At 33.6% G+C, this 16,810-nt stretch overlaps 2 protein-coding genes across 2 annotated transcripts; both read left to right on the forward strand.

The window, feature by feature from the left end:
- Positions 1-6,612: 6,612 nt before the first annotated feature.
- On the forward strand, positions 6,613-7,913 carry LOC126912650 (uncharacterized). The gene is made up of 3 exons (XM_050705710.1): positions 6,613-6,663; positions 6,842-7,069; positions 7,753-7,913. The coding sequence occupies exons 1-3, from the start codon at positions 6,613-6,615 to the stop codon at positions 7,831-7,833; spliced, it is 360 nt and encodes a 119-aa protein (XP_050561667.1). The 3' UTR covers positions 7,834-7,913.
- A 1,530-nt stretch (positions 7,914-9,443) lies between these two features.
- On the forward strand, positions 9,444-11,920 carry LOC118265355 (uncharacterized). The gene is made up of 5 exons (XM_035578186.2): positions 9,444-9,553; positions 9,989-10,033; positions 10,546-10,653; positions 10,997-11,221; positions 11,714-11,920. The coding sequence occupies exons 1-5, from the start codon at positions 9,509-9,511 to the stop codon at positions 11,789-11,791; spliced, it is 501 nt and encodes a 166-aa protein (XP_035434079.2). The 5' UTR covers positions 9,444-9,508; the 3' UTR covers positions 11,792-11,920.
- The last annotated feature ends 4,890 nt before the right edge of the window (positions 11,921-16,810 follow it).

Genomic DNA, 16,810 nt, shown 5'->3' on the forward strand with positions numbered 1-16,810 from the left:
TTCTGATTATGATGTTAAACTACGGGGGCGACGAATGTGACTTTTCACGTGGACTAAATAATACAAAATTTATTAGTCCGTGCGATCACGTTTTCTCCGACACGCATGTCTCAAGACATTAAAAATACCGTAGCCTCCGATCTTTCGACCTCAACCAAAACTCAATTTATGAGCTGACCTAGCCAAAATTTATTTCATTCAACGCGGACTCCTGTTTATCCGAAGCAATATTTCATTTAGCTGCTTAGATTTTTCATTCAAAAATTCTTTTACCGAACATTAATTCTATGCACAAAAGCGCTTGTAATTTACAAAGGATCAATACAATAGCATTTTATCTAATAAATCTCGTAACGCGGAAGTCCGCTTCATTTCTTTTGGAGCCCTATCTCACATAAATACGAATCGTATCGACCCAAGTCATCGACTCGAGTGTACTCGTCGAAAGTGATTCTGTTTATTAACTTTAACTTGGGTGAAATGAACGGTTTCCTATTGTTTGGAGGAGATTGTGCGTTACAGGATTGGCCTTGAACAATGTGATGCAGTCATTTGGATAATGTGGGGATAGCTTGATTGGAAACAGCAAAAATGTAGTTGGTATTGTGTTTCTGAAAGGTTAGGCTTTCGAAAAGGTTATGGACGATTGAGCTGAATTGAATAGTGACCAGACGTTAAGAATGAAGACTTAAGATCATACGTCGTCGTACATCATCGTCACGCCTTTTTCTTTTGTCCCCGAAGGGGGAGAGCAGAGGTACACATTAGGGCCCATAATACCACTGTACAATGTACACCCACATTTTGCCATTTGTGTTATAAGTCCCGTGGAATAAGAGTTGAGTCTCTCAGTGCTACTACTGAGAAATTATCAAAAAGCCGAAGAAAAAAGCAAAGCAATGCTTTGCCTGACCTGGGAATCTAACGCCCCCTTGTCACCATTCAACTAACAAGACAGTGATGACTTAACTAGATGCCAAAAACCTAGAACTTTACATAATCTGCTGCCTAATAAATGACATAATAGTAAACTTCGTTTCTTAATACTTTTCAAATAACAAGACCAAATTTTATTAACTTCTGGTGATCGATTTTTACTACCAAACGTCCCCTTACGAGAAGGGGTTTATATTCCAAAATGACTCAATTACAGGCCGATATGGTTATTACAGCAATAAAGGAGAAGAAAATTAAGCAAGTTAAGTAAGTTCTAAAAGGTTTTTGATTGGCCGTTACTAAGTACGTACTTCACATCGAGTGAGTTATTTAAATGACAGTGTTAGAAATGGATTAGATGTGCTAATACCAGTAAAGAATGGTCGGTTTCGTAAATCTAACCTAATATTATGACTTTGAAGAACTTTCAGACTCTTGCCAATTATATTTAGTATTCGAATTTTTACGAAGAGCTTATAACTTGAGAAAAATCAGACAAGATATTTAGATTGGAAATCTTAACTGTAATTTCATTGTTAGATTGTAAAGCGTTACTGCCTTTTTCTGAAGGGAGAAAATCATTTAATGACTCTCACCTTGGTCGAGGTGAGAGGGAGAGACTCTTGCTGACTAAAAACTACCTCGTTCCTACTCCTGCTTTTCAAGCCGGAGCCCCGATAACCCGCTAGGTAGTCCGCAGCTCCGAGTCGGGAAGCGTTATTGCGTACTTATACAAACCAATCCACCAGAAATATGAACCCTATTTCTTTAAAATAACTACAAATACCCTCCCAAAGAATATTCTAGAAAATCTAGCAAAAAACACGAAGCAAATGAAACAAATGGGAGCATAAACATAATTACGGAATTATTCGAGCACAAGTGCAGGAGGAGATACAGCAGTGATTATAAAATTAAGCATGCCTCCGTTGTGGAACATACGCCGAAGGCTTGTACGTTGCGTGACTGCGGCGCGTGACATCGAACTGAATGCACACAGAAGACCCATTTTGATCCTATCTCCGTATAATAAAAGGGTACGAAATCAAAACAATGTAGTAATGTTTCTTTGTTTTTCTGATTTTCGTAGAATGATAATTGCTAGGGTGTCTTTGTAGGGAGTCTTTTGTTCTATAGTAGAGATTTTTGGGCTGCCAATGACAATTGAATACAATAATATGAACACAATAAGACATAAGGCATAATCAGAATGACTGAAAAGCAATTGAATATCTCCAAAAATCCTATCTAATCAGGGCCAAACATTTTGTCAACAGCATTAGATCAAAGAGATATAATGTATACGTATTGTTTGGAATTAGTGGTTTAGATAGATATATACCCACAGATGAGGTCCAGTAGGGCTAACGCCTGATCCTACCTAGCGGGGTTACCTGGGTTCCAGCTCGAAAATCAGGAGTAAGAACGGGGTAGTTTTTAGTCAGTTAGAGTCTGGCAATACTTCTCGCCTCGGCCAAGGCGGGAGAAATCATAGAATATTTTTTCCTCCTTAAAAAAGATATGTATATAGTGAACCTTAATAAAACCACTGTATATAAGTACAGTTAGGTATCATTGATATTGAATCAAAGTTTAATGCTTTTCAAATATGAAGCCTGTACCTTTTGTATTTGAACACATAATGGCATGACCCCACTCGTATTCTTGTCACGAACTCCTCATCAGTTTCGACCGCACAGAGCTTGTCCTGCACATTTAAATAATAAACTTTAAGTAAAAAAAGCTGGGTAACATATTTTTCTTGTAAAGTTGGGAAAATTTAAGGTGGTACGTGTATATAGGATTTACATACCTATCTACTTATGTGTTTTAAGATAAGTTCCGTTTCTTTTGGCAAAGTGTATTTGGTTAAGTGGGTTTCTAGTTAATCCAAGTGAACCTAAGTGAATTTTGTCATAACAGTGTTATAAAGAACAGAAGATCAGTGTCATGCTATGGGAGAGGCCTATGTCCACAGGTAGGCAGAAATAGGCTAATGATTATGATGGATACAGATGACGGAAGTCGCATATAGACGATTGACGAGCAAATCAACGGCTGAAGACATAAATCCTACATCGCACCTATGAAGTTCTAATGCGAATAAATATAAATAGAAAATCCCAAGGAATAACAGTTGGGTAAAAAGCTCGCCAGCCACGATCCCCTGGTCGGAGGATCCTCGTTTTCATAGGGAACTTTACTGTTCCCTAAAGTATTTATAGCTGGTCATTATATGACTATAAGTTCACTCCCTATTACATATGGGACCTATAACACAAATGGTGAAAAGTGTGTATTTTCTAGTGACATTAAGTACCGTAATGTGCACCTCTGTGCACGTATTTATATCAGGATATTTTTATTAATAATTTAATAAAAAAGTAATTATAAGCCCACTAATAATATAATTTACTTAAAGACTTTGCGATAAGTTCAAAGCATATCATTATTATTTTAAATCAAAAGTACTTCACCTCCTGCCGAATATTACATATTCTTATAGAAACTTTACAAATCAACCCCACGCCTTTTACAAACCCAAAAACCATATAATATTGTCAAAGCCAGATTCAACATCGATTTCGAATTAGGCTATCGTAAATTTTTGCCTTTGCCTTATAATATTGCTGAGCTTACTCCAAAATCGAATAATACCAATATAATTTAGCCCACCTTAGGATCATTTTACTAAATGACTTCATATCCTTATTTCCTGGCTCGGAATTTTATGACAACATTCCGTTATCACTCGGCAGCAGGCTGGAAATTCTAAATTTTTATCATTACCCTACCATTCGTAAGCACAGTTGCGGTTACATTAACGTGGTTAGACGAGAATAGTAATACTTCTCTCGGTATTTTTTGGTGAAATAGAAACGGGTTTTTTAAAAGTAATTATTTTGAATCTAGCTAATAAAAAAAAACACACAATTAAATCGCATAATACACATGTTGAGGATTCCGTGAAAGCTGAAGAAGATAAAGCCAGTAAGTATCGTGATTTAGTTTATGAGATTATCGATATAAGTGATGTAGATTCAGCACTCGTTGTGCCGATCATCGTATCTACCTCATAGCCAAAGCCTCGACCGACACCTGAGTAGGCTTATGTTAACACAGCGCGTATTGTCCAGAAATATTCTCTATGGAGCCGTGATTTCGGGATTTTCCCGTTACTGCCCACCTTGTTTTATTTAACACTTAATAATTAAAAACTGTGGAAAACACATACTTTAATATAATGTTATCGATATACTGAAAAAGAAAATTTAAGACTTAAATTATATTTCAAATCAGTAAAAATCGATTACAAAGGAACTGTTGACATGAATTTCATGACACACAATACATACAACTTAATCACGTGCTTATATAAACTAGTATCTAAATAATCATAGTTCACAATTCACAATGAATAAACGGTTGATGATTACTATGCAATAATATCAATTGACAGTTCACTTATCTAAATAAAATTTTCGGAAGTAGGCATTCAAATCGTTAATCAAAATTGTTCTTTATTTCATCACATTTTTGGCTCAAATTGTAGTATTTAGATTTGCTTTTGAGCTCTTTAATTCAAGGTTGCAAATTTGCAAGTGACCTCACTTTTTGTTAAGGTCATTTTGAATGAAACTGTTATTATGCATAATATTCGGTGGTTTTTGAGAATTAATATCAAATTGAATGTTCACTGAGACTAAACGTTTTAGCTTGATAAGAACATTTGATGGTGCTATTAATTTCAAATTTTCTGCTTTTAGGTTTTTAATATATTTTTATTCTTTTGTGAAATTTCGTGTACTTTTTGACTTTCAGTTTTTTTTTTACTAACTAAAAGGTGTTAATTAATATTAAAAAATGTTGTGTATAGGTTATATTATATTACGTTTGTTTGTTTGATTGAAAGTTCTACTTGACTTTATATCTAAATTACTGTAGAGATTTTATTGCTGACGACAGCAGACAGATCACCTGATAGTAAACAATCGCCACCGCCCATGGACACCCGAAACACCAGAAACATTACAAGTGTGTTGCCGGCATTCTTTGGGGGTTAGGAATATAAGGGTTGTTGGAGAATCTGGGATTGAAAAGGACGGCAATTGGGCCTTCAGTAACCTCAAATGCACAACGAAACACAACACGAGCGTTGGTTCACATCGATTTTCTGTGAAGTCGTGGTATCACTCCAGTCGAGCCGGCCCATTCGTGCCAAAGCATAGCTCTCCCACACTTAAACTGGACTGGAGCAAACCCATGGGCAGACGTAGTTTTATAGCAATTTTCAGCTCTATATTATTATTATATGTTACAACAAGTCCGGGGGTTTTTTCTATATCATATAGGTACTTAAACGTATTATTATTAGCTGTCAATATCAGTGTACCAATTACATTCGTCATGTATCGTGCTGTAGGTTTTATTATTGCAATGGTCACGATTTTGGTACGTAACAATGTAATATCATTACACCCTATACATAAATATTGCATCACAATTTTTGTTTACTTAAGGGGTGTGACTGGGCTGTACAAAAGATATGCGGCATCCATAACCTTATTACATATGTATACACCGTCCTACTAATTTTCTAAATATTATGGAGGCCTGTGAAGTTTAGGACGCTTCTCGCACATGAGAATGCGGGATCGAAACCTACCAACAACACGTACTAATGTGTCTTTTTTTCTAATTATATATACGTTCTAATATTATTTAAATACCAGTGACAAACAAGAAAAACATCGTGAGCATATTATCTATGCTTATAATTTCTAATTACAAGTCTGAAGTCTAACCCGCATTGAGCAAGCATGGTGATTTAATGTTCAAACATTTAAACATTATGAGAAGAGGCCTTTAGTAAGCAGTGGCCACTTATACGCTATTGACGTACGACATAATTTTCTTAGAACTGAAAACTCCTTAATAATATTTTATCCAACCTGAGTCCGGGGCGTAACGTAATGTCATATTGTGCTGTATTTACCCTTTTACGCTTCCTTACACAATAGGAATTTGTATTACTAACCTACTAACATTTATCTCGACCTTTTTACTCGTAATACTCATTAAAAACGTGTTACATTGAAATCTCTCAAAGCAAATTACAAATGGGTAGAAAATGTAAAATTAAGATCAGATAAGTTGGAAATAGATCCCGAATTTTAAAGACAATGGCTTATATAATTTCATTCTGAGAATTTTTAATACGCAATTATTAGTCAGAAGCCTGGAAATATTCCACTACCTAAAATAGGATATCATCTGTTTGAGTGAAGCCTAAATTAAATTATATTTGTTTAATTTTAATTATGTTCGATTGCTACAAAACTAATATTTTTTAAAGAATCCGTGGATGATAGTACTGATGACATAATTAACTGTATAAAATTATTTTTATAAGAATATTTATATTCCCCAGAGGGAAATGGTCTGGATAGGTGAAGACATAGTTAGACACTGACTTTTTTTTTACAGGTCCATAGTAATAACTTACAATGTAGTCGTGCGTATCAACCGGTAAGTGCAACAATATAAAAAATATCATTACTTACGGCATATTTTAAGCTATGATTTCGCTTAAAATACGTTTTTATTTATTCGATTTTATTACAGAACGCAATGTTATGTTGTGATGGGATGCCGAACTCGACATTTAAGCTATCAATGACTGATGAATTGAGAGAATGCTTTGAAGAATCTAAAGATCCAGTGACGGTAAGTCCTTTACCGCCGTATTCAGAGTAATTATTTACCCAGTCCTTAGCAATTACTTTCGATATAAAATCACTACTATAGATAAGTTTAAGTAACCAATAAATGTCTCTGAGTTAGAATCAAGATCAATATCATAAATATTACATAGCGAAGTATGTTCTATTTTTATATGTTTTAGTGTGAACGAGAAATATGTATAGCAAAGAAGAAAGGATTTGCCACAAAACACAATGACATTGACATGAAGAAATTAGAGGAACTCATAGATGATGAATTCTGTGAAGATACTAAACTCTTAGAAGATGTAAAGACGAACTGTCTTAATGAAAATTTCGAGAAGTACGCCCCATCAGAGTATTGTAACTTTACTAAAATGAGACATTGTGTTGCTGTGTGGATGTTGAGTGTAAGTAGATTAAGGGTGCTTTTTCTCCAGAGATGTGCTATGTAGCTATGCTGCGAAGATGTAATAGCTTAGCTGTGAAACTATGTAACCGTTTCCACTGATACTAAGCTATGTAGCTGTGCAATTAAGATGTGCTCTAAAGATGCGCCGCTGCATCAAAAATTGCACGAGGAAGATACTCACCTCGAGTATGCGATGTGTTGGTTATAGGGAAACAATCCGTAGCACGCATCCATAGCACGCATCTTTCCATATAAAAAACATAGTCGAGTCCGCTTCCACCAGTGCTACGTGATGTTAACCAATAAATATGATTGGTGGAAGGGATTACATATTTATAGCAAGCCTAGCACATCTCTGATAGAAAAATATTCTATAAATTTTATTAATAATTATAATATTAATCAACAAAAAATCATGTGTAATTTGTAGTAAATATAAAGTTAAGCTAAAAGTTAATATAATTTTAAGTTGATTCGATTAAACTGGCCATTAAGAAATTCCAGATAGAACTTAAATAATATTTTAAAAATGATACTCGATGTTTAAATTTTTGCAAAATTTATGGACTATGGAAGCATCGTCATAATTTTGTTACATTCCCCAATATTTCCATCATCATTCAAAATTGATTCTTATAATCTTTCGTGTGCGAATTCCAGTAATTCTATTTTTCTTTGCAGCATTGCCTTGAATGGCATGACAACGCGGATTGCAAAGAAATGAAGGGATTTGTGGAAAAATGTGTGAAAATGAGCCAATGAAAATTCTTTACTGCCTGAAAAGAGGCCGTGGAGACCCGAGCAATGGAAATTTCTAATTAAATTAAACTGGAGCACTTAAATTCTGTTTTATTCTTAGCTTTTTAGAAATGTCAAGTCTGATTCTTGCTCTTGTAGAATGTACTGAAGGTACTTACTTCAAGCGTTGGAAAAATAAAGACGGTTTTGTTCGTCATTAATTTAAGGTTTATGTGTAATCATAGATTTTATTATGAAATTATAAAATTTGAGATCAAATTGTCATTTTCATCATTCATCTCAGATTTTGGAAATTACTGTTACATAAAATGTTAGAAAATAAATACAACTTATTTTAAGTGTGAGAGAGCCATGCTTCAGCACGAATGGGCCGGCTCGACTGGAGTAATACCACGGTCTCACAGAAAACCGACGTGAAACAACGCTTGTGTTGCGTACAGGAGGCCCAATAATAATTATACCCTAACAACCCTTAAATTCCTAACCCAAAGGGCCGGCAACGTACTTCTAAAGCGTGTGGTGTTTCGAATGTTCATGGGCAGCGGCGAATGCTTACCATCAGGTGATCCGTCTGCTCATTTACTGGGTTATAACATAAAACAAATATATTTATTTAAGTAGTTCACATTTGATAACATCTAAGGGGAATAACAGTTTTATGTTTTTTTAAGACTATGACGAAAGAGGATATGACTCAATTATTCATGGCTAATCATCTTGTATTTAACGACCGAATGTATGAGGTGACAATCAAAGCGATGTTAGTCACTGATCTACTATAAATGTAGATGTTCAAATCTAAAATGAAATCTACGAACTAGTCTTACAGCTTGAATTTGCTTGGTTCATTAGTAAGATAAAACGATCGAGTTAATATCGGGAATCTCTCACAGTAAACCTTTTCCAGTCTAACCAATTAGATCGTCTAAATTATAATAATGTAGTTAAACTAAATAAAGGAAGTGTTATGCCTCAAAATTATTATTGGTCACACCAAGAAACGCAAATACATAATTTTACGTCCACCGAATTCAAGAACTCTTTTTCCACGTCAGCTTTTAGTCTATAGATGATTTCTTTGACATATTAATACGCAAATTATATCAATACATGAACAGTCTATAAGTGATCACTGCTGACCAAAGGACTCGTCTCAAACGAAGAAGGTTTATGCATCAAATACCATGCTTGCTCAATGTTGGTTGGTGATTTCACTTGATTAGATATTACAAGTCCTGGTTTCCTTGTGTTGTTTTCCTTCACCGTTTCTCAGTGGTGTCACAATAATCTTAGAAAGTACATATAACTCTGAAAAAGTCACATGGGTACTTGCCGTTGGTAGGTTTCGAACACTCGCCGTCATGCATGAGAAGCGGGCGAGTTAAACCTCTAGTTCACCATTATAATAAAATAAACTCTAATAAGACGAAAATAATAAAATAAATTAATTACATTGAACTCTTTTGTCAAAAAATCCATTCACACAAACATACAGACTTTTCAATACATAGTTATTCACACAACAAATGTGGCAATAATTATTATTATTACAACTCGCTACAATGCTACAATTTTCTGGTATTTAGGCAGACCGGCAATAAATTGATGATCTATGTGTGTATAAATATGTATATATTCGTGAGTATATTGTTCAGTGAGTATTAAGCAGTTATACAGCATGTATCGCTTTGTGATCCTCAGTGTCGTTGTTGTGTCGGCTTTGGTGAGATATTTTAATGTTTTTATTATAGTATTTTCATACCTCATGCTTGTCTCCCATAGCTGTAGATAGAGACATTGGAACGCCAATTTCTACGTATCTTATTACCTCTTTCGCTTCATCAACAGTCATCCGACTTTTCATGGATGGTCGTTGGTTAAGGGTACATTTAATTTGGCCCTGTATGTCTGGTCGCTATAAAATGTCCGTCTAGGGCACCCTCTACCGACGGTTTAGGGCGCTCTTTACCGAAAGACTCATTCATATCCGATTTGTATATTTCTTTCACAATTCTGCTTTTTATGATTTCATAAACAATAATAAGTGTTTAAATGCTTAGATGCTATCAGATAATATCCTTTGGTTAGTTATATTATTAGTATTCCTTTTACTTGGTACAAAAGTTACTGTTATTAACAAAGTTATATCTTTTTACAGGCTGACGATATGGACATAAGAGAATGCGGCCGTATTTTTCACCCTGTGAGTACTTTATATTTTTTATGGACTAGTGGTCACACCCGATGCTGACAGTCTAATATTTTTAATGTACATATATATTTGGCAAAAATAGACGCAACCGTATCACCTGGTTTGGTAAGTGATCAGCGTCACGCTTGGACACAAGACAGGGTTACTCGTAACAAAGATGTACAGTTGTTAGACAGGCTTGGCCCTGTTGGGCACATTTTGTGTTTATTTTTATAATAACTATCGTGAGACATACGAAATTATGTAAAAATACGGTTTACTCATGTAAATTAATGGAGGCCCTACTACTTTCGAGTCATAGAGGGACTCTTCATCATGAGCAGCGTGCGCAGACGCAGCGACGTCGCGCAGCCTACTCATTATTGCCATAATTATACATTTTGTATAATTCATGATTTCAATATTGTCGGCGCAGATTTTTATTCACATAAATATGATGCATTTTCTTTCTAAAGGTATAACTAAAGATCATTTTATTTGTTTATTATTCTATTTACTTTCAGCCCCCACCTGGTTGTTGCAAAGAAAATAATGTAGTTAAAAATAAAGAGATGTTAGCTGACGAATTAAAAGAATGCTTCGATGCGCCTGGACCAAAAGATCCCGTGAAAGTAAGTGAAAATGATGTATCCTATTAACATTAGTACAAAATATGGTTAAATTTACGGACGAAATGCTTATAACACTAATACTTGCTAGTTCAACAAAATGGTGAATGGAATTTGGCTTTTTTATTTTATACTTTTTATTCGTATTATCACACTAATATTATAAATGTAAAAGTTTGTTTGGATGTTTATTGTTCAATTATGTATGAAATATTGCATACAGACAATGAGCTGAGTAGAGTGAAATTATACTTTTTACTCACGGGGACCACGTCGTATGTCACTGGCAGAAACTGATATTTTACATTTTTACATCTAATATTAATGTTGATTTTTCTATTTACAGTGTGAATTAGACCTATGCATAGCCAAGAAGAGAGGCTTCGCCACTGATGATGGCAAATTAGACTTGAAGAAATTCGAAGAAGTCATCTCAAAAGATGTGACTGACAAAGATGTACTGGACGAAATAAAGACCAAATGTATCAACGGAGACCTTAATAACTATGGACCTCCAGATTTCTGCGACTTTATCAAAATCAAGCACTGTGTCACACTGCATTTGATGAACGTAAGTAGTCTTAATATCTGCGGACAACGTAAAAGGTTACCGGGGCTCCGGCTTTATGCACTAGAAGGAACGGGGTATTTCCTAGTCAGCAAACCTCTTTTAATCCCTCTAAGGCGCATGAAGACATTGGATAAATTATCCAACTCAAAAAAAAGTCTTAATATTCTATTGGTCAAATGTTTGCAGATTTTTTACCTTAAACTTGACCAGTTAAAACGTGTAATATGTTTGTCTTACCAAAAACAGAAATATTAGGTTGATAGGTACATGTTGAATGGGGCGACATTGGGGTGACATAAGACAAAAGCGAACGACTTGTCGCAGCGACACTACTGGTTTCTGTGAATTTCTATAAAATTACCTCCGAAATTAGCGTCACGAACCTAGTGACAATTCAATTCGTCTGCCGCTTGACGAAGAATAATAAAAAAAATATTGTCTAAATATTGTTTTCAATTATTTTTTATTAATTTTCTATGTATTTTGTTACAGCAATGTAGTGAATGGAGCGATGATGATAAGTGCCAGAAGGTTAAAGAATTAGTTGGAAAATGTGCGAAAATTATATAAAATTGCTAACTAAAGTACTTTTTTTAAATTAAGAAATGAAAGGGAGAAGAGACAGCCTTTACAGATTATTGAAAACTTTTAATAAGGAATTAAATTAATGAAATAAATAAAATTGGAGCATTACCTAAACATTGTTTTATTTTGTATTTTCAATTTAATTATAACAGAAATTATATAGACAACAGTTACGTAAGCCGATAACATAATAAGTAAAAACAACATACTTCGAAAAAAGATTATACCACTATTTTTGTAACCTGTTTAACTGTTCAGTTTTCTTAGACTGAACAAAACCAAGACCCAAACAAAAATACATTCAGATCTACAACAAAACAAACAATAAATAAGCATAATAAAATTGATTGCAAAAGTAATTATACTAAAAGCGGGTCTCCATTTCAAACAAAACCCCACAAAACCGCTACGTACAAAGATTCCATGCAGAACTGTACTAAATAGCTACCTGAAACGTTAATTTGGAGAGAAGAAGCGAACAATTGAGGTTGGAACACACGTCATGCGAACTTCTAACGTTGTGACCGGTTCAAAACGAGGCAAGTTCGTGGTAAAGGTACATTTAACCACTACTTCTGCAGTTTTCGGGTGAGGTCTTACTGAACAACGTATTGTAATTTGCATTGTAATGTACTTAAGTTTTGGTTCGAATTTTGGGAAGACAATTGGGTAGAAGTTGTGATATTTTCTTTTATTCATTTAGAATTTAAATTGAAATGGAAATAAATATTAAGATGTTACGTAGGTAATTGTTTGGTAAGATTTCGAACGATACCAGATCCCATAATCTTAGTTGGTTGAACGACAGGTATACACCGCGTTATGTCACAGCATGTGTTATTGCGCATTCTCCCAATTCTGAAGTATTTTCTTTAGTGTCACTTAAGCTACATACACTTTTTTAACTGAAAGGTTGAAGCATTCGTACATATGAAATCATCATTATCGCATTAATAGGAGACTTACTTCATAATAAGAACAAATAAATCAAAATTTCAAAGAACCATTAAGTTAGAAGCTTTGAAATTTGTATCAAAGTAATATTCGATAGGATGTAAGTAAAGTAACTTCGTACTAGGGAAATCCACCCTTTCCAAAATGGGAGCCCTCCCTTAGCCTTTATTAAGAGTAGGTAAGCTTCATTATTGCATTAAGGGTTTTGTCTTGACACGACACTTTAACTTTCATGATTACGAGTATGTTCAGAACCCTTCGCTCTGTATAAAATTGAGATTAACTTCGTACGGAGATTTAATTTTAGTGTTATTCAAAATAAAGTTAGTTTTTGTCATAAGTGTAGACATTTACATATAATACATGTTTTACTTTCATGTTTTTATAATTATTGTTTTATATTAAACTATATAAATAATGTCTATATTATTCGTGAGACATATTAAATTAATTAGTTTCAGTAGCAGCGCGTCATTTGCCGCGTCGTGTGAGCTTCATGCATGGCTTGAAACTAGTTGAGTTCCTCATGAAATAAATACGTTTGTAAGCTGAAAAACAAAATAATTAATATATAAATAATTGTAATGACTACCGTCACTTCGAAACGGGAAAGCAGAAATCGTCATCATCATCACGCAAACACGGTAATAAAATAAAGATAAACTTGTCTTAGCATAGACAGTTTAACATTTTGTACAACTAGCATTACATGTATTAAATTATAAACTTTAAAACCAAAATCTAATTTATCAGAGTATACCAGCAAAATCCGCATTGAAATATTTGGACGTAGTTGACCGTAGTCATAATCCGTTTAAATTATGTAACAATTTATCCAAACTACATCAAAAATTGCATAGAGAATTCAATTATAATGCAAATTTTGCTAAATTTTGTACGTTGGGCGACAAAATAATAGTTCACTATTGTTGTCTGATGCCCATAGGCAATTCCCTAATGAAGAACTTTCATGCTTTGTTCATTAATCACCCTATTAGCACAATAGAGGGCGGTGTACTCAATTTATTGTTCGTATAACAGTTAATTTTAAAGTGTTGCTATTTGAGGTTAGTTTGTTCTGGAGTTTATTTAGGAGTTACGATGTAATGTTAAATATATGTAGGGATTTATTTTAGTACATATTGACAAAGAGAGTCCATTGTTTGTTATAACTCTTGAATATTAATATTTTTCACTTAACAAGTCAGAGTATTAGTCTACCATGATATTATTAGTTCTTTGAAAAATCCAACATCTTGAATTTGATAACGATTATTTTTAGACCAAATATAATCTCGTTTTCTATCATCAAATGTCAATAACAGAGACTAAGGATTTACGAATCAGTGAACCTATTTTATCAATAAATAATAGATGGGTTCGTCCTAAATATACTGTCCTAGAAATAGAAATACTAAATGCGAAAATGATGATTCTTCTGGGAATAAAAATGTTCAATATAGTATTTCGTCGAATCTTTATTTAATTTATTCAATTTATGTATTTAATTTGTACCATTCATTTTCATTTTGCAATATTTCATTACAATATGCTCCGATGAACTCTCTCAAATCTTACCCCAGAATTACAGGGTGATATTGAAATCTTCCGTTGAAGATTAAGATTTTATTAACAAATACTAGCGACAACAACGTGGTTTCACCCGCTCTGTTCATCTTCTTTTGGTTATAACATGATTTTTCATAGCCTATAACATTTTTCCATGAACGGACTATACAAGACAAAAAGAGAAATTAAAAAAACAAAGTCTTCAGCTTTATAAGTATATACAAGGTTTTAATGTTATGTGCATGATGCACTAGGGAAAACAAAAACACAGTTCTCTTTCTTTCAAATATAGAATAATTCATCTTTCTTTCAAATATAGAATAATTAAATCCCATAAAGTAAATACAACTATACATAATATGTACAGTTTGTCACATGACTAGCAGGTAAGTGTACTAAACTTAGATTAGTAGGTAGGTACACTAAAAAATATTGTTGACCTAACGCAAAAGTACTAGCACTATAAATTATCACCCAAATTGAATTATATTCTGTGCTAGACCAAGTTAACATTACAGTAATATAGAAATAGATGGAGCGTTGAGATGAAATTCCCGCCATACCTCCGATCTTGAATGTATGGATGAGTCTTTGTATGATCCCAGTACGCCTCAACGCGCCCTTATTATTCGCTTCCATTGTGATCTCGCCCTTAATTTGAATATGTCTCTTAATATGAAGGCTTTGGGTGGTCATTTTATTTAGATTGGTAAAGTATTTTTCGCAATTTTAGTGAAATGTTCGTCTTATAACGTAGTTGTGAATATTGTGGTTTCGTGATAATATGATAAGTAAGGAATTTGAATGTGTTATTTGATTTTTATTTTGAAATCACACTAATATGGATTTGTTATGGATTGATTATAATATTATATTACGTCTATAATATTATAATACGTAGTTTCATTAAAAAACGATTTGGAGCACAGAAACGGAACCACTAGCTGTATTTTAATTTTAAAGACCAATCTGTAACTTGAAAAAAAAAATCGTTTTACAACAAAATAGTCTCATTTTAAAAGTAATTAATTTACCTTTTATTTAGGTTACTAACTAATAAAATACCTGTAACAGATAATATTTATCAAGAAATTAAAACGAAAAAAACGGGCTAGGCTTATAAATCAAAGACAAGTGAAAAGAAAATTCAACGGATTCAACGTAAGTTGTGATATAATTTGTCGACCGACCAACTACATACACAGTACACAGTCAGTCATAGACCATTTAAATCCCATCTGGCAAAAGAGAAAGTCAAAATTCAATTGCTATAAAACAGTCTATTTAGTATAAGGAAATTGCTATAGCGTTACGTAATTAAGGAAACTTGTTCTTACTAAACTCTGGTGGTGAGGACCAAGTCGTAGCGAGTTAATTACGTAAAAAAGCAATAGCGATCAAGCTACTGTTTAATTTAATTACTTTGAATTTTTCCTTAGATACTTTTTTAAAGTTGGATGGAAATTAAATAAGGTCGATGTGAAAGTTAAGCACGCAATAAATTAATTCCATGTTTTTCTTTTGTATACTGACTGTAGCATGCAAAAAATGTGTAGTGTAAAAATGTGCCTAATTGCCTTCCCTGCTTTTAATAAATCAACTTGGTACTGTAATAGTCAGTTCTCTTTGCGCTTATTATAACGTCCAATGGCATTAACTGTTTGTACTCAATTGTTTTCTGTTACTTAAATGTTAAATGGGGCTGAGTTATTTATTTTCATTCCTCACACTTAAGGCTTATTTTTCTCATAAAAGTGAATTGAATACAATGTTTGTGGTATAATTAATTTTGTGTTTCTATTTTATAAGACCATTAGTTTGCTTTTCCACCAGAGATGTGCTACGCTAATTGAAAAGCACTCTTATACTACTTTTGTTAATATGGTATCTCATTTTAATCGAATTCGGTTTTGTCGATGTTACCGAAAATCAGTTTTCTTAAAACTTAGTAGTAACCGCTAGATCTGCTATCACACTAGCTTATACATAGTGACACCAAATATGTATTGTTATGCGTGTAGGCCAAAATGAGACTACCAACAGCACAAACTACAAAGCATAACTCGCGATAATTACATAGTACCTATGCTCTCAGCCTAACCGTGCAATAAAACATTTTAACAAAGGGTTTAAAATGTAAAATGGACATGGTTGAAAGAAACTGAGAGAACGAAATATTAATTAAATAAATTCTTTAGAAGATTTTATAAGAATAGAGAATTTAATTACTGATTTTACGTGTAGTGGTTTTCGCGAAGGATTGTATGGTTGCAAACGTGGTCGGGCAAGAGGTTGTGTGGTCGGTTACAGGACCAATGCATAAATTATTGAATCATTGGATCATGGGTATTATACTCAACTGGCACAAAATAAGATTCCTAGACCCCAAACGCATTTTTTTAAACATTGCCCCCACTACATTTTTGTAACATATAGACTCAGATCAGAAATAACAATTTCTGAATCACACCAAGATTTGCT

The sequence above is a fragment of the Spodoptera frugiperda genome, chromosome 28, assembly GCF_023101765.2.
Source record: "Spodoptera frugiperda isolate SF20-4 chromosome 28, AGI-APGP_CSIRO_Sfru_2.0, whole genome shotgun sequence".
NCBI lineage: Eukaryota > Metazoa > Arthropoda > Insecta > Lepidoptera > Noctuidae > Spodoptera > Spodoptera frugiperda.